The sequence below is a fragment of the Camarhynchus parvulus genome, chromosome 4A, assembly GCF_901933205.1.
Source record: "Camarhynchus parvulus chromosome 4A, STF_HiC, whole genome shotgun sequence".
Lineage (NCBI taxonomy): Eukaryota > Metazoa > Chordata > Aves > Passeriformes > Thraupidae > Camarhynchus > Camarhynchus parvulus.
In genome coordinates, this window is record NC_044600.1 from 9,991,288 (window position 1) to 10,013,490 (window position 22,203).

At 38.2% G+C, this 22,203-nt stretch overlaps 1 protein-coding gene across 6 annotated transcripts in view; it reads right to left on the minus strand.

The window, feature by feature from the left end:
• The window catches only part of TENM1 (teneurin transmembrane protein 1), a 469,105-nt gene that overhangs the window by 196,043 nt on the left and 250,859 nt on the right, over positions 1 to 22,203 (minus strand). For 5 of the 6 annotated variants that reach the window (XM_030967968.1, XM_030967969.1, XM_030967971.1 and 2 more), the window contains exon 3: positions 11,666 to 11,926. The exons of the other annotated variant lie outside the window; for it this stretch is intronic. In XM_030967968.1, the coding sequence (XP_030823828.1) occupies positions 11,666 to 11,926 (261 nt within the window). The remainder of the gene's footprint in view (positions 1 to 11,665; positions 11,927 to 22,203) is intronic. 6 annotated transcript variants of the gene reach the window in all.

Consider the following 22,203-nt stretch of genomic DNA (forward strand, 5'->3'; position numbering starts at 1 on the left):
GAGCTAGACAACTACACTCCAAAGAGTACTCAATTGCTGTTTTCATTTCTCTTCCATGGGCATATAAAACTTCAAATTCCATCATCACATGCTGAAAGGGCAGCAACAAGAGGGAGAGCCGGGCAGGAGACTGGGAGTGGGTTTTTGTGATATGGAAAACTTCTGCCAAAGATGATCATCAAAACATAATCTGAGCTGCCAAAGCCAACAATCCAACATCTCCACTTTGTGGACTGCCCCTCCTGCTCCCCAGCTGGCCAAGGCTCTGTTTCCACACTCAGACTCCTAAATTTCCCTGTGGGAACCCAGAACCTGAGCTCTGCCAGCTGTCCAGAGCCCACATCCACCTACACGAGTCCATGCACAGGAACTATTTTTTTTCATGACTGCACAAACCTGGAGCTTTGGAAGAAAATAATCTGAAACCATTTGAAAATGGCAACTCACTGCCATTTCTCTTACCAGAAGCTTCTTTCCATAAGAGTGGCTATGATTCAGTATCTCAAGAGCTCTTACTGAGCCCAAAAGAGAAACCTAACTGAAACTGCAGGATTTGATTTAGGCTTTCTGCAAAACCTGAAGGGACATGCAGTTTTTTTTTTCTTTTTCCCAAACAGAAGGTAGTTAATAATTCAATCTAAACTGTTATAGAAGCAATGAATGAAAAAAAATTCTACACAGATTTATGCAAAAACTCAGTTGTTTTAGACTCTACTTATTATAGCTATTTAACATTAATAAGCACTGTTTGAATTGCAAAGCAATTGCAAATAAATGTGTTTATTTTATTGCATGTACAGCTGTAGTATTGTTTTTGCCATTATTAGCTACCAAGCAATGTATAAGATAGCTAGAAGAAAACTCAAACAACTCCACTAGAGTTGACTGGTGAAGTACAGAAAAAGCTTTCTATTTGATTTTGTATTAAAAAGAAATTGGATATCACAAGTCTAAAATGGTGATGCCAGAAAGATATTTTGAGAGAAATCACAGAAGACTGCCTTTAGAGAAAAGACGTCAACAAAAATGAGTGACTGAAATAATGTGGAGTACTTCAGACATGGACAAGAGGTACTAGGGATCAGAAATGAATTATTATGCTCTAAAATGAGCCAATAAAAATCGAACTGTAGTGCAGTAATCAGAAAATGTATTGGAAAAGAGATAGGTTATAAAAAGAAAAAGGAGCTTTCAAGTACTGTAGGCTATTAGCTACTACTGAGAAATCTGGATTCAGGAGATTGTATTTCTCAAAAAATATGCACACAACCAAACATAGCTGAATTTGCTGTTCAATAGGCAGTGAACTATAAAAATTAAAAAGATAGATTGGAGACAGAATTACAGGCTAAAATAAAAATAATCAATGCAACCATCAATAGGAGTTTTGAAATGAACCCTGTACTGGCTGAACACACAACCACGCAGGCTTCAGGAAGAATGACTCAATTATGTTTTTCCCCACAGGCAAAGATATAAAAGATAGTTGTAGACACACTGAGCACATCAGAGAAAAGCATTTGGGCAGTGCCCCTTGTTGCAGAGGAAGAACTGCAATTCTGAAGGGTGAATAATTAGGGACACCCTGGAAGAAATCCATTTGGGCTCTGATGCCTTTGGCAGAGCAGCCCTGGCCCCTGCAGCCCCTGTGCCCACCAGCACATGATGCCCATAAACCGACACAAAATGAGAGGGAAGGTCTTCCTTTATCAAAGCAATGGAGAAGCACTGGAACAACTCAGCTGGGAGAGAAGAGGGCTGAGGATTTTTGAAAAAGGCACAATGTGCAGTCTAATTCTAGTCATATACGCTTCCTTATAAATATATATCATCTTCCTTATAAAAGGAAATTATGTAATATTCTGGGAAACTTTTTTGGCCTCAACAAAAATTTACAAGTACATAAAAAATAAATTTCGAGATTTTCCCTTCACCAGGAGCTTTATTGCTTTACAGCAAAAGTTCCACCCCCATCTGTGATCAGCAGCATAACCTAAACCTCTCCATGGTAATCAAAAGGTGCAAGCATCCACAAGTTGTTTTGTCATAAAGAAAATAACTGAGAAGTCTCTAGTGCTGAGCTGTAAATCCTGCATCACTCATCAGGTCCCACTGACAGTGCACAGCCCATAAGCAGCTCTCTTACTCAACAATTCAAAGAGATTCAAGTAAGAGTCAATTCAAGCAAATTACATCAGATACTTTCTGATTGTGTAACTGGAGGTATGTTTATATCAAATTATGCAGAAAAACAAATTCCAAGCATGCATTATGACCCTGCCACATCTGCCACAGTAAAATAATTGCTGTAAAAGACCTTAGCTTGACTGGGCAATAACAAAGTTTGCTGTCTCAAAAGCACTGCTTGGGGGAAAATTAATAAAATAGAATGTTCTCAAACCCAAAGTGCCACTTGACACTGATGTTGAACAAAGCAATGAGAAGGGCAGACAGGTCTGAACAACACTTACTCTGGTATGTATAAAAGGGGTGTATCAATATAATAACAATAATATACATTTACTCAAAAATAATTGTAGGCAGAGAGGGAAAAAGTTTAAAAGCTACCTTGAAAGATGAAGTTAAACCCTTTCAATTAAACAGGAGGGAGAGTGCTAGGAACCATAATTAATACAACACACAGTCTAGAAATACCCTTAACTTTTGTCCCTTTGTTACCTGCCTTTGAGATCTTTTCACAAAGTTTCCAGCAATAGAGATGAACAACCCTAACCTGATGTCCTAAGCCATCCCCACTTGCAGGTATTTCCTCCCACATGGATATCTTTTAGGATATGTGGTTTCATGGAATAAAACCCCATCCCCAGCTCCCCCTGTGGATCACCCAAGGCAAAGGAAGGGGGTTACTTCACAACACGTGGTTTGTGGTGCCCCAAGGGCTGCCCCAGAGCAGCTCCTGGCCAGAGGCTGACATGTGCTGCTCAGCTCAAAGCCAGAGCTGGGAACACGGTAAAAAAATCCACATTGCAGATCATCTGGGGTAGAAATTTAAGACAAAGAAAAAACCACTGGCAACACAATTAGTCATCAGAATATGTGAATCTGACTAAAATATTACTCAAAAACATCTGTAAGGGAAAAGCAGCAGCCTACAGGAATTATTCAGTGCTCCTGAGCCCATATTCTAGAAGAGCTAATTGTACACATTTCCTCTTATGCTCATGTTACAAAGTATAGAGTGAGGGTATAGAGCTAGATAAGATTAAATGAACAAAATTAATATAGAAAATGCTGAGTTTAATTTCGTAAGCCATTTATATAAAAGCAAGTAGAAACAAGCAGCACTCAGATCTGCTTTATTCTGAAAAATGAACTCTAATTTCATATACAGCTTCTCATTCTTAACCTATTTTCTATTGCAGAAATTAGAAATTGGCTACTACATTTAGTATAGCTTTCAGTTTTAGAAGACTGCAGCCATGGGCCACTGTGTTTACTCTAGATGAGGCAGTCACTATGTTTCTTCTAGATGAAAGCTACTTGCAACTATTAATACTCCCCTTTTGTGAGACTTTTGTGAGATACGCTAATATTCGTAACCCTGAATAATACAGATTTATGCTGATCTTCATCTTACCCCCAAGCCCAAGAGGAAATGAAATACTAACAGATTTGAAAATGTTAGATAATACTTTCTCATGTAATTTAAACCACAATGAATTAAATGGGTAAAAATTAAAAAAAGGTTGGAAAGGAAGAATGAACAACCTTTCTCACCCATAAGACAACAATAAATTCTTAGATCTCACATCATCAAGAACAAATAATATTTAGATTAAACCTCGCTAGACCCTAAAATGGTAATTTGTCAGTATTTGTCACTTCTGTATCCATCCTGCACTCATTTGCTGGATCCCTTCTTATTTCACTTATGGTATTACAGTTCGGGCAAGTCAGAGGGAGCCCATGAAGATGCTCAGAGAGCTGGAGCTAAGGAGACAGGCTTGGGCTGGAGAAGAGAAGGTTCTGGGGGGATCTCAGAGCACCTCCCAGTACCTAAAAGGGCTGCAAGACAGATGGAGGGGGCATGGAATGACAGGAAAAGAGGGAATGGCTTTAAATTGACAGAAGGTGGGTTTAGAGGAGATATTGGGAAGAATTATTTCCCTGTGAGGATGGGGAGGCCCTGGCACAGGGTGCCCAGAGCAGCTGGCCTGCCCCTGGATCCCTGGAAGTGCTCAAGGCCAGGCTGGACAGGGCTGGGAGCATCCTGGGAGAGTGGGAGGTGTCCCTGCCCATGGCAGGGCTGGAACAAGATTATCTTCAAGGTTGCCTCCAACCCAAACCATTCTGTGATGTGGAAGCTCATTTGCTCATTTTTAACTCATTGTGGGGATGTAAAAGCTCCAGTTTTTTTTTTTTTTTTTTTTTTTTTTTTTAAAACCATGCTGGTTGCCAGTATAAGGAACCAAATGAGAGTAACTTGATCTCATTTATCTAGCAACCTTAACTGTAGTCTTCCATAATCACAGTTCACAAGTTTTTCCTTAGCCTTATTTTCCACTAATGATACTCAACTTTCAGCTTTAAGCAGAACATCCAAAACTTTGATGAAAAACAGGTTCCAAATGATGGAAATGTCTACATTTTAAGACATAAAAGGAAAACCGATTATATTTCAAAATAACTACGAAACTAAACAAAGTAATTCCAAAGGACATACATACAAAATATGACTATAGGTTGTTTCTGTAAATCAGATTTCTGATCTCCTAAAACATTTGAAAATTTAACCAAAAGAGATGAGAAATAAACAACACTGTAAACTTAATAAAACAACATAAATAAAACATCAGGACAGACATGCTGACTGTTTAGAATGGAACTGTTCCCAGCAACACACTTGTCCAGAGATGTCCTCCTGCAGAATTCACAGTAAATGCTCAATAAGAGAAAAAGTATTTTGTTCAGTGTTTGCCTGGTCTCATAAATGCTGTGAAATGAGCAGTCAGACAATCCTCACCCTCCTGCACTGCAGCACCCTGACAGAAAGCAGACACTTATCTGTCTACCCCATCTCAGTTTCCCCCCAGTGGCAGCCTAAATAAACTGAGTCCCAAGAATTGCACAATCACTGCAAAGTATTTTTGCACTGTGAAGTATTTCTGGAGATAATTTTCCTTTGCATTCATACCCAGAATACTGAGAAAATAAAAAGGATTTAAATGAAAGGAGTGATAATTTATATTGCTGCTGGCTCCTCAAGGCGCATCCACTATACTTGCTGTATTACAAGGGAGGAAAGCCAAGAGATTTTTTTCCTGAGCCAATTTACTGATTTCTAGAATAAAAATCAGACTTGACTCTTCTCCTCAAGTCTTCCTGCCTCCCCTCCTCCCCCACCATGAAAGAAAAAAAAATCATTCAGAGAAAACAATATTACACAACCTTGTACAAATGGACTGATAATTTTTACTATACTGTGGGAAAAGGTCATTTAGATTCTGGAATATAGAAAGTATTTCTGCTACATTCTAAACACTGTTTCATTATCTTTAATGTAAGATTCTAAATACTGATATTTGTCTTTAAATTAGTGTTCATTGTGCTTAAAAGAGAACCACAAAAAAGGGAATGTTTTAACACCGTGTAATGATTTTAAAAGACCACATGAAAATTGTAAAGATTAAAATAGCAGACATGCAGATGCAATGCCCTTGTTAGTCAGAAAAAGTAATAAAGATGGTAATTTTAAAAGGCAGAATTTCCCCCACAATACTGACAAAAAAGTCATTAGCTGAATTTCCATACATAAACAATTTCAGAAATGACTTAAATACTGGGGGCTCAAGCTCAAGACGTGCATGATATTGCAGCTGAGGCGATGCTGCAGTGCTTTCAGAAGCATCTCACACTTATCCAAGGCAATTTGGATAACTTACATGCTGCCTTTGAGACAGTAACATTTCCAGAGGAACCACTCTAAGGTCAACAAAAGCATCTTACACTCTGAACAACTGCAGCAGAGCAGCTCCCCTGTCAGTGGATATGCCAATGCTCCCCAAAAGACATTGCTGTGTTACTGCAGGGGCTCACATCCCTCCTTTCACTCTGAGGAGCTGCCTTTGAAACAACAGCAGAAGAAACCAACATAAACACCATGTAAACACTAAAAGATCAAAAAAACCTTCACAACAAAAGCAACAGAGGTCTTTTATTAAAGGAAGGTAAGCAGCCCTTTTCTGTCAAATATCTGAAAGTACCATAAATCAAATATCTGACAAGCTATAGCAAACTACAGAAGGAATTTCACTATGAGGGCTTTTGCATTTTATTGATGAGGTTGCCTTAATCTATTAGGTGCCTTAAAAGATCTGATAGGCAGGAGTGTACAAACAGAATGGAATCCATACCACAACAAAAAGGCAAAATAAAGCATACAAGGAGCAAAGAGAAAAATATTAAATGACACAGAGGGAATGGGATTAAGACCAATATTTACCTTTATATTTTCAAGGCTACTTACACATATTTAACCTAATGGGTCTACTTGCAAATTCGTAATTCAATTTCTTAATTGCACCACTGTAAATAGAAAGTGACAGGACAGGAGCTAATGGATATACTTCAGCCATCATCATTAGAAACACAATCCTGCATAGAGAGGCAGCCACATGCACACTTCTCAGAGCACGTATTGCTATTGTAATGTAGATGTTGGTAATAATTTCCTGGAGAAATGAGAAAGCCAGAGATCAGCTTAATGCCTGAGCTGTTTACAAAATAACAGTAAATAACAGCAACATTAATCACAATGCTGTCATTTCCTTACATTAAACACAAGACTTTTATGAAGAGCCAGATCCAAGCCTAATTTAAACAGGTGTGAATTCACAGTAGGTCTATTGTCACACACCATAAATTAAATCAGAGCCTTGTCCTTAGCTAAATCCTCTCCATGTCTGCATAGCTACAGCATTCACAAAGCTGTGCTTCTCATACAGCATCAGCCATTGTAGCATTTCCTTTACAATTTAAGTATCTTCATCCCTTTAACAGATACTGCAAGGATACTGAATATGAAGTGCAAAGAACTAAGGTGACTTGTCCAAAACTCACCCATCTGCCCAGCAATCAAAATGAAAAATCCCCAGAGATTTAGGGACAGTCAAAAGCTCTGTTAAATGGATCACTGCTCCCAGGCTATAAAACAAATACTTAGATGAATTACACAAGAATAATCTTACATGTTTCTAGCTCATTAAACTTAGCTTTGATCTGTAACCTACTAAATTCTCTACTACATCTACTTATTAAAACATGGCTAATACTATTACCCCATCTTTGCAGCCTGCTGTTTAAAATGTTTGTTATTATTAGAAGTATTGTTTCAAATAGAATCTGATACCATATACTCATATTAAGAAAAAATTTTCCCAACACTTTAGGGTGGGCAAAAAGGAAAAATTGCATTTTTCCATGGCTATTTTTTCCCCTCTTGCTTTGCTTTTAACGAAACGAGTATGTTATTAAAAAAGTCCCCATACCAGATCTCACTAGCACTCTAATGCTACATTGTATGACCAGCGGTATTGCAGCCTGTACTAAAACCCTAATTTCTTGCCTACAAATCTCAAAGAAGTCATTGTGAACTACAGCTAATACCCAGTTGTCATAACATAATTCAGCCAAAGAAACTGAGCAGAAATCTGGATCCAAGATGAGTCTGCATTGCACAGTACACTCCTCCAGCACTGGGAATCCAGTACTCTCCTACTGGTTGTCACTGTGGTGTAGAGAAAGAGTAACTAATTGCATAAAAACATCTAAGTAGATGTCAGGAATGAGCCAAACAAGTCAGACTTAAAAGTACATCAAAGCAATCTGACAAAAGAGGTTAAAAATTGTGTTGTTGTAGGAATGGCTGAAGTTCTACGCTAGCTCTCAGCTGAGACGTAGCAGCTAAAAGTAAAAAGAGTTGATGGCTGTGCAGATGTGCTAAATGCAGCTCAAAAATGGATTATGGCATGGCATAAATGCACTTGAGGTCAAATTCATTGTGTCACAGCTGCATAGACATCCTGTAAAGGCAAACATAAGAATTGAATGAACAACAATGAGGAAGGTTATATGGACACAAAATGGACTGTGGGCTGCTTTTTAATACACTACCTAGTGTGGGAGGCAGATCTGTGTCAAACCATGTAATTTTAGGGATATATCTGGAGATCATGCTTTCTGTAGATCAGGTTTGTATCATCCTCTTCTTGACCACATACTCCAGAAAAACAAACAAACAAAAAAATAAATTTGCCAGCTCGGTAACCCGGCAGATGAAAGCGCTGAGTTTGATGTTCTGACACACTGCAGTGACAGATACCACTGTACCAGAGAACTGAGGGCAAGTGCAGTCTTCAATGGAATAAAGGAACTATTTTTGATATGGTTATTCTGTGGTGCTGTTGTCTGAAATTTACAGCCATATACCATAGAGTAACACTGTGTTTAAATGGAGCTATTTACACTGTACCAGGGATAAGCAATGGTCCCCAAGAAATTGGTCATTCATTTTGTGAAGTCAATATATATTTTGCTTAGCCTCAGGCAAAGCTGAAGGCAGTCTGTGCCCTAATAGGCTATTATTATTTGCCATTAACTTGACAACAATGAATGGGAACGTTGGTGTTTCATACAATCTGTTTAATGCTGCCAAAACAACCAGAGTGTGTTTTAACAGTGATTATGACAGAGTTGGTGTGTCTACTAAGGAAAACAAGCCTTAAATAAATTCTCAAATTGGGCTACCCACAATGAACAGAGAAGTATATATCCTGTGCCAGGGAACTTCAAGCTAGAGCTAAGAATGAATAGGAGAATGTCAAGAAATAGCTAAAAAGAAGAAAATTTTATAAAGTATATTAGCTCCAGATCAATGTAAAGCAAAAAACTGCCTTGAAAACACATCTACTGGAGTCCACACAATTAATTGTCCCAGTATTACCACAAAAAGACCTGTCCTGCATTTGCAGCAAAAACTGTGTTCATAGAGGAAGAAAATAAACCCTCAAACCCAAAACCCTACTGACCCTTTCAAAATATGGACAACAATTGCAATGTTTTCTCAAATCATGCAACAACTATACCTTTCTCGTTAATTTTACTCCAGTTCCAAATAGCTGCATTCACATACCATTTGGTCAACCCCTTGAAATCCAGAATTCCTAAATACTTTAACAAAAGTTAGGAAGTATAATTGAAACTAATATTTCATGTACTTCCAGCAACAGATCTTATGCATTCTCCCATTTTCACACCAGAAGAGTTACTGGCAGGCACAAAAAAATACATTTCCATGGCAGAAACTGACAAGGATAAATGCAGCACTCGTGGCTCTCTGATAAAGCCCCTGGCACATAGGACTGCATAGAAACAGGAAGATGTGCCATCTCTGACATAATTTAAGTAGAGATTTATGAACTTCTGTATTCAAAGAGTGCTTTGTTGCTGAGTGCCAGCCCAGATGAAAAACACACTGCTCTCTGGATCAGAAATCTTGGCTATGAACTTACCTGTGAAATAATAGATAATATAAACAAATGTAGCTTGAACTGCAGTGTTCAAATTTATTCAGACCTTACCTTTCAAGACTGTATTTATTATGACTCAAGAGCACAGGAAGCACTGATACCTGTTTAGTTGGCCCTATCTGGAGACATCTAAAGAGTTCAAGTGAACCTGTGCTCTCAGCTTCTCTCTCTTCCAACTTGCTCTTGCCCTCACTTTCCTCTCCCAGCTATCCAGTTAAAACTGGTACTCAAGCACCTCAAACATGAATCCCTGATTTAAAAAGGCTTACAAGAAAGGAAATATTAAAGCCACATGCAAAAAGATTATCTACACCAGTTTAAATTGATTAAAATTCTTCTCAGAGACAAACCTTTAGCAAACAAAGCATTCTTTGGTGGGGAAGCACAATGTTATGTATCCCTACCTTAACAACACTTAACCCTTAACATAGTTCTTGCCACATCTGTGCAAGACGATGCAGGTGCACTACTGACAGTAATTTTCATCTACAGAAGATTACTTATTTAGTGGTACATGTACTACCAAGCAAAATATCATCAATACCCAGCTGCACCACTGCACTCCAGACTGAAATACAGAACTCACTTAAAAGATTTATTTGCTTTCAATACTTCTGCTTCCCAGTGCCTTACAAGAGAAATGTGTCTTTTTTTAGTCTAACTGGCACAAGTATGCACATTCATTCCACGAATCATTCCCTTTCAATCATTTTCACAGTTATGGGCCAACCAACGCCAGGCAGACCAGATTCAACTCCTTCAGCCACCACCTAAAGCCCAGTGTCTCTAGGAAAACAAACACAATTCCTCCTCAAGCCCAAACAAAACCTCTCTTTGCAGCGAACACTTCACAGAGGATGGATCCCACAGAAGCAGGAAGCTGGAAGACAGGCAGCCACTGCACACTGGAAATGGGGTGGCATCTAAAAATTACCTGATTCCACCAACACAATAAAATGTGGTAGCCCAGAACGCTTAATCCCCAAAGGAACATTTAAACAGAAACAAGCTGTACACTAAAATCTCTTTTTTAACCTCAACCAGATAATGTAATGTTTTTGAGCCTATATTGGATGTTATCATTGGTACTGGCAGACATCCAGGTGAAATTATATAATTATGAGCTTCATGTTTGATAAATTCAAACATGTAAGTATAGAAATGCCATTTATACTGAATCAGTTGTATTAACCTTATGACTACAGAGGCATTAAAATATGTTGCTGTCAACATTCAAGTGTCAATATTTAATGACATCTAGACCTGCCATAATATGCAGCTATTAAACACAGAAATTAAAATATCAGCTAAGCTTGTTGATCTTAAGCATGATAAATTTGTTTACTTACTATACTTTGTAAGGAAGCAGAGTAAATTTTAATCAATTTTTATGAAGAGATAAAAAAATACTAATTCCTCACATTACTAAATTAAACACACATTTTTCCCTTCTGTGACACACTTAATTGTAAGAAAAGCAAATGAGTAAAAAATCCTGAATGAGAATGAATATTTAGAAAACACAGACACACAAAAAACAATCCAATGTGACTCACAAGCCCACTCTCTATATGCAGAGAGATACAGAACTGAGACATGACAAACATCTGTTCAGTCTGTCCTACTGGTGAAGACATGTCTTCAGGGGTAGCATAAGATTAGAGGTAAATAGAGAATTTAGGACTGCAGGTTGTCTTTCTCAAGTCACCTGGCTGAAGAGCCTTAAAGCTATGCCCAGGAGCAACTGTATGCAAAATGGGATATAAATGTACATATATAGATATATTTTAGAACCTAATTCATAGGCCACCAAATTCAAATGATAAATATCTTATGATATAAAAATGAAGAATGTGGGAAAGCTATTAGTCTTTAGAGAAATTATGTTTTAACAAAATCACTGTTTCATTTTTTTCACTTATTTTCTGTCTAAACTATAAATGCAATACACACAGCAAACAACCCCTTCATCTTACATACAGTATAGGGATCTAGGAAGGAAGGGGGAAAAGAGAAAGAAAATAAAAGAGATAAAAGGAATGTAAGAGAAGTGGGAAAAGAAAGCTTTGAATAAATTACTTCTACTATTGATTACATGAGATGCATTTCTCTATTACCATTCTCCCCATCAGACTTCCTCTCATGGTCAGTGTCAGTGAGGGACAGTGCTGAGTTTGCCCGGCTGGACAAGCAGGAGCTGTGCTCTGATTTGATGCCCCTCATCCACATCCTCAGGGCGTGGTCCGGGGATGCTCCTCCTTCTGTCTCAGTGTCCACATCGGAGCCCACCTCCAGAGGGTAACTGTGCTCAGCCACACCATGAAGGTCAGTCTGATAGCCAGAGCACAGGATATGGGGAGTCTCACAGAATTCCATGTCTGGAAAAAACAAAAGTTCAGAAAAAAAATGTAGCAGTGAAAAGCAATATAACTTTGGTTTTCTTTTGGAGGATTTGTTTTGAGAATTAACATTGTTCACACTATTAGAAGACTGTTTTTGGTCAGTGACTCACTCTGCTATCTAATCTACTCTAAAGGTAATACAACTAGAAGAATATATAGTAAAATATATAGTGCTGCACTGTAATTGTGCCTTTTTGTCTGATAGAAATATGCATTATAGCTCAAACATGTGCACACCCACACACTGATAGCAGCACATCAATTTACAACTGAAGTGAGCGTCTGCAAACACAGACACTTTCTCACGTTTTGCCAGGAAGGCAACAGCTCCAAATTAATCTCAGTATGTTTTTATCCTAGGGGAAGTGTAGCAAATTTCCCAATAGAGAACTTAAAAAAATAACATTTAAAGTATTTGGTTTATGGTGGAAGACAAAGAAAGGGTACTTACCATTGGCTTGCTCTTTGAGAGTGCTGTCCTTGCATATTCACACCAGTGGGTTTGTGTTCTCCAGTGCTGGTGGCCTACAGGAAAGCCTAGAAGAGCAGTGACTACTAGGACTGTACAAGGGCCATCTCATGACACCAAGCCATCTGAGATTTGAGAGCTGTACAGTGCTACAAGTTATTCTTACTGAACACAGCAGCTGCTGGGCAGCAGAAATCCAAGGACAAACAGAAGGTGGACAGGACCCATAATGTGAATATGCAGAGGAAACATTCTCGAAGAACTACAGGTAAGTAACACACATCAGCAAATTGCAACTCCCCTTGGAGGTAGCCTCTGCATATTCTCACTTGTGAGAATCCAATTACAAATGCAACTCACAGGGACTATGACAGGGAGTTCTAATTAAATAAGGATTACAGAACTGCACTTCCTAATTGAACATCAGACCTGGGATGCCATCTTGAGAGACTAAATACAATATCAAATATGCATACAGTATTTCAGTTTCTAGAAAAGAAACATTAGAGACAAGAGTCATTGTTTAAGACTAAGGACAAATACTCTTTTCTACTGTCATCCTAACCAAAGCTTTAATTTGCCAAACTAATCCACTTACCAGCTAGTGAGAGGAATGATTCTGATTTTAATCACTCTCTCTGAAATAACAAAAAGCCCTAGTATTTTCTTCAAGGTATCAACCAAAACCTACAAACCAAATACTAAGATATAAATTTAACCACCTGAAGAAATTTTAATTCATCTGTCTCCATATATCTTTCCTTTGCCATCCAGAAATTCCTGAAGGTTTTGGCTTTGAGCTCGGAATGGCAACCTCATTTGTGGAGGGCAAGGGAAGAAGGCAGGCAGCAAACAGAAAAGCATGGCCATGGCCTCACTTTCCTACAGGAGTCATGGAAGGTCACCCTGTCTTGCCTGGTGCTGCTGCATCCCAGCAGCACCAGCCACCACTGCTCCTGCTCCCTTGGGAGCAGCAAGACAGGTGTGGGGATGATCCCAAGTGCTCCAGCACTACTCTGGTCTTTTCCTCTTGTTCACAGGAGAAGGATGTGGTCTCAGCCCCGTCCTTGAGAAGCTGGGATGTGCCTTCACAAGCCCTGTCCCTGCATGTCTCTCAATTGCACTGAGACTGCCCCAAAGTTTGATGGAGGTGGCCAAGAGAGAACAGCCAAAACAGTTGGAAGCAGTTGCATAGGGAATATCTGGCATTCGAACTTTGTCTACCTTACAACAGGTGTGATTTCAAGAAACATCATCTGATCCTTCTTCCCCTTTAAAAGAGATCTTTGCTTATTTTCACCATCTGAGGAATATTGCCATAATTAAAAATCTTCCTATACCTTCAAGAATCACCTCAGCTGATGCCAGGTCCTCAGGGGACAAGCATGCAGGAATTTTTTTTTTACATGGCTGTCCCTCCAGGCAGATGTCTGCCATTAGCAGCCTGGAGCCCATCTTCTCCCTGTTTGCATTTGCATATGCCACGGGGAAAACTCATCCCAGTAAATCCCACAAAATGCTAATTAGATTACACATTTTTAAGAAGGACAGAATTTACCCTTCAGTCTATATGTTAATTCCTTTTTTTTTCTTTTTATACTCTAACTCATGTTCAACTCAAGTTTAACACAATCTATTGCCTTAATAGTCTATTTCTTAAGTATACAAGCCTTTGCAGGATTTTAACTCCCACAGGAAGAATTTTCTGAAAAGCTTTTACAATGGCAGAAGTAGCTGCTTTGAGTCTGCATATCTAACCTTTTTACCTTAGATACTACACATTTCCACAAGGAGATAAAGTTCAAGTAGATTTATGATAGATTTGGTATTACCACAAAGACATAGTCACAAGAGAAATGAGAGAACATTAATACAAAATCCAAGGTTTTGCACGAACAGAGGAAAAAAAAAGTGGCAGTTATGAAAATGATGAAAGGATTTTCAACTGTGGACCCTCACAGAGCCTGCTGTAACACAACCATTAAAAAACAAGTACTTTATCTCACATTGATACTAATTAGCTTTTTCAAAAAAGTAAAGCATGAAGAAATATGAAATATCTGATGAGCAATAAAAGGAAAGAAGACTTGTTAAAAAAATCAGCATTGCAATCAACAGACGCCTTTCTTTCTATACTAAATACAATTTTCTATTAAAAAAAAATCTTCAGAGATAAGCAGTTAAAGAGAAGTTGGAGAGCGGTGCCTCTGCTATTTAAGGCTGATATGAAAAGTGGGCAGCTGACCAGGCAGTTCTAACAGAGCTCCAGCTTTGCTCACAAACAAAGTTACTGAAAATGCCAGGCAATTCACGAAGGCTTTATTTACTGTGGCATCAATTTAGCCACCAGTACAGCTCAAAAACTAAGCTAGGATTTTCATGCAGATACAAAACACTTATCCCAGTGCATCTTCCATTGTATGGTCAGGAGTAACTGTGTGCCAGCTACTCTTTCTGCAACTCTTTTAGTTTTTCTGGCAAAGGTTAAAAAAATAAAATTACCCCAGTGAAAGACCACTGAGGCCCTTCTCTCCAACCTAGTAATTCTGCAAACTTGGACTTGCAGGACTTGTGGAATCTCCTCACTGTTGCCATTTGCCAAGAATTCTGCTAATTTCTACCAACTAACCCTGAGTATAAATAAATATTTATTTCAATAAATAAATATTTAAAATACAGAAAAAATGATCCAAACAAAGAAGCTAGAAGAAACATAAAACTAGAGTATAAATAGTGATGGGCATGAAGAACTTTCCTTTCTAGTCCTCCCATTCCCTTATGGAAAAATATTATTTTGCATTAATAACAGAATAATAAGTATTAATTTAAATTACTTAATTGACCTATGTGTTCAACTAGAGAAAGAGCTTACAGAAAAATATAATTTATTTATAAACTGGAATAGTTTGACATCTTGCAATTAGGTGCCTTTTATGTACCCCATGATATAATTAAGCAATTGCAATTTATTGATTGTAAAAGTCTTTGAACATCACTGATTCACAAATTAATTTTATTCTTGATTCTTGATATGAGGTGGTTCTTACTCAGAATGCTCCCTGCTCAAACACACACAAAATCAATTCTCTGGATGAAAAAAATACAAATTATTCTTTCTGCAAATATAAAATTATAAAAGAGACTAAGCAGCTGAAAGGCAAGGAGAAAATATCAGCCTTGGAATTTGAAATCCATGATACTGGTTTTGGCCTAGCGTCCTCTTTCAGACTGGGTTTTTGAAAACACTGGAAATATCAGAGTCTGGGGAAAAGGAACTCCAGAAAGGCAAATAATACACATTAACCTGAACAGTGTCATGTTTGTGCTTGTGTCTGAGGGAGTACATTGGGAATGCAAGGGAAAAATATCCCAAACGTGCACTTTTGTTTATGGCTCAGGATTTTAGTGTTACACCACAACCTGGTGTGTATTTTTCCACACTGAACTTAGCCCAGTGCTTTAATCTGCAGGTGCATTATGTGTGCTGCAAAACAAGCAGAAAGGCAGACCAGCTACTCGTGGTGTAAGAGACTCAGAGACACTGGAAGGAAGGGAGGCAGGGAGGGAGGGAAGGAGTGAGGAAAAATGTAAATCAGATGGGGAAAGTGAAGTTTGCCTTCATTTTTGGAAGCAATACATATGCATTCTCCTAAATGAGAAATTTTGAGGGCTATTGAACACTCTGCTAAATTTCATGTGTTCAACGGCCCTTAAAATTTCTCATTTTTCACCTGAGGACTGTGGTTTACTGGCTGGTTGCTGGACTTGAGAATTAAATGTGCAGAGATCTTAAGCTGCTTCATAAAGGCATTCATGAAACACAACCTGCTACATATATTTTTGAATGCTTTTGTGTATATGCTTCTCATTTAGTCAAAGATCTTACTTCTTTCCATGTTGAGAGCATACCACATCTTTCCTAGGACAATATAATTCAGTGAAATTAAGCTCCAGTAACCATCTGTACAAAAACCACTGAGGAAGAAGCCAAAAATAAATTAATTTTCAAAAATGCATTACACTGACTATTAATTTGTTTTACAAATGTCATGTTTATCGGCAATTGCATTATTGCCACAGCCTGGAACTGTTTCTCAGCTGCATATACTTTAATAAATAAAAATTGATATACATATTACACATAAATAACAACCATATAAAATATACCATTTGAATTTTTTTTACTTTGATAGCAAATGCATTGTATTGTACATTTTTTTTGCTGTATTTCAACTTGTCCTTGCATTCCATTATTTATGTAGCTTACTTTCTTACATTAACCTCAAGTTACCAGCAGAGATGATAGAAAGTTCAAAAATATCAGCCATAACAACTAAAGGAGGAATAAAAGAGGAATCAGAGCCTGTTACAACACTAAGGAGGGAAATTTGCAGGTTAGGCAGCTAAGGGATTAGGAAAGGAGGCTGCACTTTCAGAAAGCTCTTTGGCTTGTGAAATTTATAAGTAAGAAAAAGTCTTTATTCTCCAGGTCCTTCCCTAGAGGTACCAGAGGATGAGGTACCAACCTGTGCCTCATGGCAAATATCTTTCTAGTCTCTTCTTCACACTAATTCTTCAAGCTTAAATAAGAGCACAGAAATGGACTGAATCCCTTAAAATACTCTCATGGAGTTCTCAGATATTAACTTTTATTTTTACTACTACTGAAATCAACATAAATACGGAATTTTTACGCAGAAATAATTCTGATCCTATGGGGACACAGATGAACCTTCTCTGTCCCCAGAAGCAGAATATTCTTTTGGAGATCACTTGAAATTCTTGATGTTAGAGATTTTGTTTTTCAAGAGTTTCTCAACTAACAAGATGCCAGAGGAGGCATCTTTGGAGCTACAGTGTGGATGCAGCAGCTCTCATTTTAATTTAGGAAGAAACACTTTCAGTACAATATTGGTTAGAAATTTAATCCTTGAAGTTCAAATAGATCTGAATTATTGCTGGCTACAGCCTTTCCTACTCCAAGTACAGCTCTATGAGGTACCTACTTCCATTCACAGGATTCTGTTAAACAGAAATTTCTACTGCAGGTACTCATAAATATCTCTCCTTTAATGAATTTCAGAATTATAAAACCATAGCAAATGCCAGGAATTAGCATTTAATCTAAATTTCATATAAAGGAAACCAACTTATTCTCAAATAATGACCACACTAACTCTACCCTACTAAAGACAAGAGGATAAAAAAAAAATTACCACAGATGAGAAAGAACCTCAATATCATTTGTGCAGATAAATTGAATTCTTCTAGTATTACAGCTGAAATAGAGTTTGGAAAAGCTTGTCTTACAACACATTCACATATAATTTCATTCTCCATATGCAATAATCTATTAAGAAGTTAAGAATTTTCAAGAAAAAAATATTTTCTGCTTCCAAAAACTCTGTCATAAGAGAAAAGCATTCCAATTTTCTTTCAAGTATTGTAAAGGTTCCTTGGCTCAATAATAATTTTTCTATTACAAGTTTTGGCATTTACATTTGTGTTTGAGGGAAGCAATAGATAATGAATCCTTTCTTCTTGTGATTAAATTTTCAAAATTAAACCTAGCCATAACTAAAACTTTAATAAAGGACAATAGAACTATGGATCAAACTAACTAAAAGCATATTAACTAGCTTTCCCTTTGAAAGAGTTTCATATGAACCAATAGTTTTCCCCCAGATGAAGCAGGGGGTGTGAAGCAGTGGGGCACGGTTCTGCTACCTCTCATCCTGTGCATTCACAGCTCTCAACAGGCAAAGCTGTGCTGGGATTCTGTCTCGTTTTCAACTCTGTATGCATTTCAAAGAAAGGCTGACAAAATTATTAGAGTGCAAACAGAGTACCAACATTCTTCAAAGTGAAATTACCCTCAGATTGTGGCTCTAGCCCTACAAAGTTGAATTCAACTCTGCCATGCTTTTCTGGTAGTAATTTCTGACAGCAGTTAAATTTAAACAAAATCTCTTTAATTCAAACCTCAGTCTTAGATGTCCATGGTCCATGACATCTAAGCATGACAGCTATTCACTTCCAAAAAAAAATGAGACAAAGATATGGAAATAATTCCTACCAACAGTTTTGATCCTGGTTTATAGAATACATTTTAAATACACTGTTTATTTCTCAATTATTGAAATTTATTTGTTTTTAAAACTGCAGTCAAACCAGTACCTTTAGATAATGAGCACCAAAATCTTTTTAAGATAAATGATGTGCAAAGCAGGTATCTTTATAAATTTCACTGACTTGGTTTTAGAAGGCTACACATGCAAAAATCCAGAAGTCTAAACTCGGATTTAATTTTCAGGGCTGTAAATCCAGAAGTTAATTCTATGCAGCCAGTGGGCTAGGGTAGCACTTAGGCTTGAGGTCATTGTGACTGTCTCAGAGTAACCATCAGGCAAGTGCAGAACTTTGTGATGGTGGAAAGACTTTCAGAGAGCTGCTATCAACACCCATTTACCAGAATTCTCCTTTACTGCTGGGACATTCAGCAGACCTGAAGCAGTCAGATCACAGACAGTGCTCAAAAAGAATCATCAGAGTAACTCAGCTCCTCACCTTTTCACCAGAAACTACAAAGCTCTAATATCATTCTAAAGTAGCTTAAGAGAGTATCAAGGGTACTACTAGCCATCTTCCTTTGAAGTGACATGAATGGAAGGCAGGCAGCAAAGGGAGCCAGGCTGGAGCAGAGGAAGTTGGTTTTGATGCCCTGAGCCAGTTTCAGTGAGTGATGAGTGAATGAGTAATTTCAGCACAAGAGAGTAAAAGGCTTCAGCCACACTGCACTGACCAAGCCCCATTTCTTCACATTCCAACTACCTGTTAAAAATGCTGGAAATTAGGAAAAAGGATTTGCAAGGCAGAAGGTATCACTGAGAGGTCTAAGCACGAAGAGGCAAAATCCCTTAAAGGAAGGGGTGCCAGCCCCCAGCAGCACCTTGTGTAGTGAGAACAGGAGCCAGAGAACAGCACTTGTGCACCAGGGCACAAGGAGCAGTAACTGCTGCTGTGCTGCCGTCCCAGAAACAAGGAGCAAGAAGGAAACAGGGAACACAGGAGCAACACCCTGCCCTGGGCACACGGAGATGGTCCAGCAGGAGGCTCTTGTCCTTCGTGTCCAATTCAAGCTTGACAAATCCCATTCTGCAGGTTCCCAGAGTTGCCTGGTGTGCTGGCACAGCAAGCAGACACAAACATTCTGCCAGCCAACCTCTTCAGATATTGGGGATCAACCCCACGAATGCTGCCCATCCTGAAGGTACATCTGATACCCCCCCAAGCATCCAGCTGAAAGGACTGTCTAATGAAGCCCAAATGTGGAATCTACATCCATTGAATTCTTGGTGGGATGTCCAAAACCCACAGAACACTAAACCTAATTTTATAATTTTTTTCTCTTTAAATAACTGAAATTGGAACCAGGTTTGGCAGTCAACAGCACATCCCCAACTCAAAGAAGGGCCAAATTAGATCAGCATGCCCAGGGCTCTTTATCAGGAGGATCAGAATCCTACAGAGCTGGCCAGACTACCAGACTATGAAGCATTTTAAAACTATCTCTTAGGTGAGGCTTTCAAGAGACACAGAGTTATGCCTCAAAAATAAAACTGGAAATCTAGCTTTGTTCTAGGACTTTGAATATCCAATCTATGAATCTATTTTTCACTGTTAAAATATTTCATTTTCCCCACAAATTTATTAACAGCTTTTTAGTATGTAATCACCTTTTCCACTAGAAAAAAACTCAAGTCAGACTGCAAGATGCCCCCTAATAAAACCTGGGGCAACTGAACAGTTTGATTCTGACCTTTGTTCAATTAGGGGTGCAGGCATGTGCACTTCTTTTTCCTCTTTTTTTTTCCAGATTATGCAAAAATTTACATATGAGGGGCAGGAACTTAATAAATTAACATATACTATGAAAGCAGTATATTCTTTAATTTAAATTGAACTGCTAAGTAACATTCAGACAAAGAAATTCACCCTTCAGATTAATGTTGGAAGAAGAAAGAAAGCAGAAGCATGTGCACAAGTTCCTCAGCACTTCCACTCACATCCAATTAGGTCCTGCTGTCAATCTGCCATCAGTGAGAGCACATGGAAGACAACTTGGCACGTCCGTTCCATTTGATCAGCCGACTGGGGACACGGCCTGCCAGTCAAACTGCCCCTCTTCCCCCCAAATCTCTTGAGGGGTTTGTCATCAAATGTTCCATCTGATCAAGAGATGGGAGATTTAACTGCCTTCACATAATTCTGACCACTTTTGCTCCCTCCTTTCCTCAAGTGTTCAGTTTACCAGAGAAATTTCAATAACAGTTCAGACTTAAAGGTCAGCTCTGCTGCATTTTAATATTTGAACAATTGAAGGAAAATCATTGGGTTTGCATGTTGTATTTTTACATGTACAATCACAACAACTTTTTTCAACTGTTTAACTAAGTTTCTTACAAGACCGTTATTAGATTTTCTGATATTTCCAGACATTTGTTCTTCTACAGTGTATTTCTAAAGGCAATTATATAAGTTATAAAGACTACTACATTCTGTATCTGCAACTGCACAACATAAAAATTTTGGGGTTTATATAATCAAAATGCATCAAAGAAACTCAGCTGAAGGTGGTGGCGCCATTCCAGCTGCGTATCCCCAGAAAATAATTTTGGGGTAATCTTGCATCACTATCACACATCATTATTAATTAAGTTAAAGAAGTACTTCTTAAAACATATACTATCCAAAAATGCACATCATGATTACCAAGGAAAGATGAAAACTGAGACACTTTTGTCAGCATGATAGCTCCCAAGCATACAATGTGGGATCTACAAGATTTTCCATCTTGAGATTTGATATAGAGCTCCCAAAGAGGGAAGTGCCACCATCACTCCAGTGCTGCACCAAAGGGAATTAAGCATCAGGAAATTCCAAAGATGACCAACTCAAAGACCTCTTCCAGACCATATTGCCATGAAGTTTGAACAAGCGTGAGATGCTATGATCTGGCATCAAAACTTACATAAACTTTGGGACCACAATCACAACACGGTGAAATGACTCCGGTATCATTAGGAGCAGTTGGCTACAATTTTTACAGCTCTAGACCTCTTTAGTTTCCCTGCCCTTTCTTAATGAGAGGTGTAATTGTTTAAAATACAAAATCATTCCTAAATGGCACTCATTTCAGTAGCTATTCTAGTCCCTCACTTTGAAACCTCCAGCCTGAGATTTAACCACATCATGTTTTAATCTTTCACAAAGACACAGCCACACAAATTGACACCTGGGAAATGGCAAGGCACTGACTGATATTGAAATGTGATTTTTGCTGTTGATAATTAGTGCGCAGGCACCTTCTCTTTTTAATGCAAATCACAGGTACTGTTGACTATCCACAACTAAAACTAAATCTTCCCCATCATCAAATAAATGGATACATATACATTGATAATGCGTAGAATGATGGTTGGGAGGCTGACCACCTAACATGAGAGAGCTCAAAGTTGTTACCAACTTTGACAGATAAATCCTGGAAAAGAAAATCAGAAAATGAAATATAATTTGTATCTTAACAGATTGAAAGCTACAGGAAAAATTTCTCACACTGCCCATAAAAAATTGCTTCTGAAGTTTTCCAGCATCTGCCTTTCAGACATTTTATTTGTGGAACAGAAGCTGCACACTGGTGACTCTCTTCATAGCCAGCATACCTTGGGTTCCACAGCCGTGAGCCTGTGAGCTCTCCTTAACTCTTGGCTCTGCAAAGGTGCTC